The sequence below is a fragment of the Chrysochloris asiatica genome, unplaced genomic scaffold (assembly GCF_000296735.1).
Source record: "Chrysochloris asiatica unplaced genomic scaffold, ChrAsi1.0 scaffold00132, whole genome shotgun sequence".
Lineage (NCBI taxonomy): Eukaryota > Metazoa > Chordata > Mammalia > Afrosoricida > Chrysochloridae > Chrysochloris > Chrysochloris asiatica.
The window spans coordinates 927,618-928,829 of NW_006408650.1; the positions used below are offsets into that span (position 1 = coordinate 927,618).

Below are 1,212 nucleotides of genomic sequence, written 5' to 3' on the forward strand. Positions count from 1 at the left end.
TCTTCTCGTGTCTTCATTTTTGTCACTTGGTTTAAACATTGTCTCCTGGACAGGGAGGGAGTGCTTGTTCCTGCAGCTTGGCTCTGGTTGAACCTAGGCTTCTAGGCCCTGGCTGGCCTCTGACATTTGACCCATCCGTTTTCCTTCTTACAAGGAAGTCTCAACAACCAGTGACCAGGGAGAGGGAGCCCTGAGGTCACCTCCATCCTGCTGTTGGCCATGTGGGCCTTGCCCTGGACACATGGCCCCCTCCGCAGCGTGCACTGGTCCCTGCTGTACCTGGTTGCCTCCCTGAGTGTGCAATGTGGAGGTAAGGGTCTCCCCACTCTGTCTGCAGAGGGATGAGGCTGGGTCCTGGGTAGTGACAGACACCTGAGAACCCAAGGCCCTGAGGAGACAGGTGCAAGGCCCCATGCCTTGTACTGACTCCCAGGTTCCATGGACAGAGAGGGTCCTGACCCTTTAGGACATGGGTGTGTGCGGGACCAGAAAGGGCCAGGGTCTCAGGCAGCCTTCAACCCCTGTGATCTAGCTTAGATGGATTCCCACCCTGGCCACCAGTGACATCACCAGGAACTTTACAGATGGCTGGCCATTACACCCCGAACCTATCAAGTTGGGAAGGCCAGGCATCAGCAAGTTTTAAGCTCCCCAGAAACTCCAGTGTGTGTCTGGGGGGGTGGGGGTAAGGGGGAGACCTGGCCCAGAGCTTAGAGCTGGCTCAGAATCATAAGAAACAGGAAAAGCATGTGCATTCTGGGCCCCGTGCCTCATGGAGGGGGCCCTCCTCTTAGATCCCCCATGCCCGGCTGGCAGTAGCAGCAACAGGGTTGGATGGTGGCCTGATCAGTGGACAGGTGAGGCCCACTGTGTTCAGATAACCCAGGGGAGTTGTGGCTTTTCCTGGAGCTGAGGGCCAGTCTTGGGTGCCCCCACCATGCTGTCCCTGTAGATCTAGGACAGGGTCTACCCCCACCATGCTGTCCCTATAGATCTGGGACAGGGTGGATCTCCCCCACCATGTTGTCCCTATAGATCTGAGGCAGGGTGGACCACCCCCACCATGTTGTCCCTATAGATCTGAGACAGGGTGGACCACCCCCACCATGCAGTCCCTATAGATCTGGGGCAGGGTGGATCTCCCCCACCATGTTGTCCCTGTAGATCTGAGACAGGATGGACCACCCCCACCATGCTGTCCCTATAGATCTG

At 57.3% G+C, this 1,212-nt stretch overlaps 1 protein-coding gene across 1 annotated transcript in view; it reads left to right on the forward strand.

The window, feature by feature from the left end:
• The first annotated feature begins 219 nt into the window (after nucleotides 1–219).
• Nucleotides 220–1,212, forward strand: part of CD7 (CD7 molecule) — a 13,573-nt gene continuing 12,580 nt past the window's right edge. The window contains exon 1 of the mRNA XM_006869620.1: nucleotides 220–310. Coding sequence (XP_006869682.1) covers nucleotides 220–310 — 91 coding nt within the window. The remainder of the gene's footprint in view (nucleotides 311–1,212) is intronic.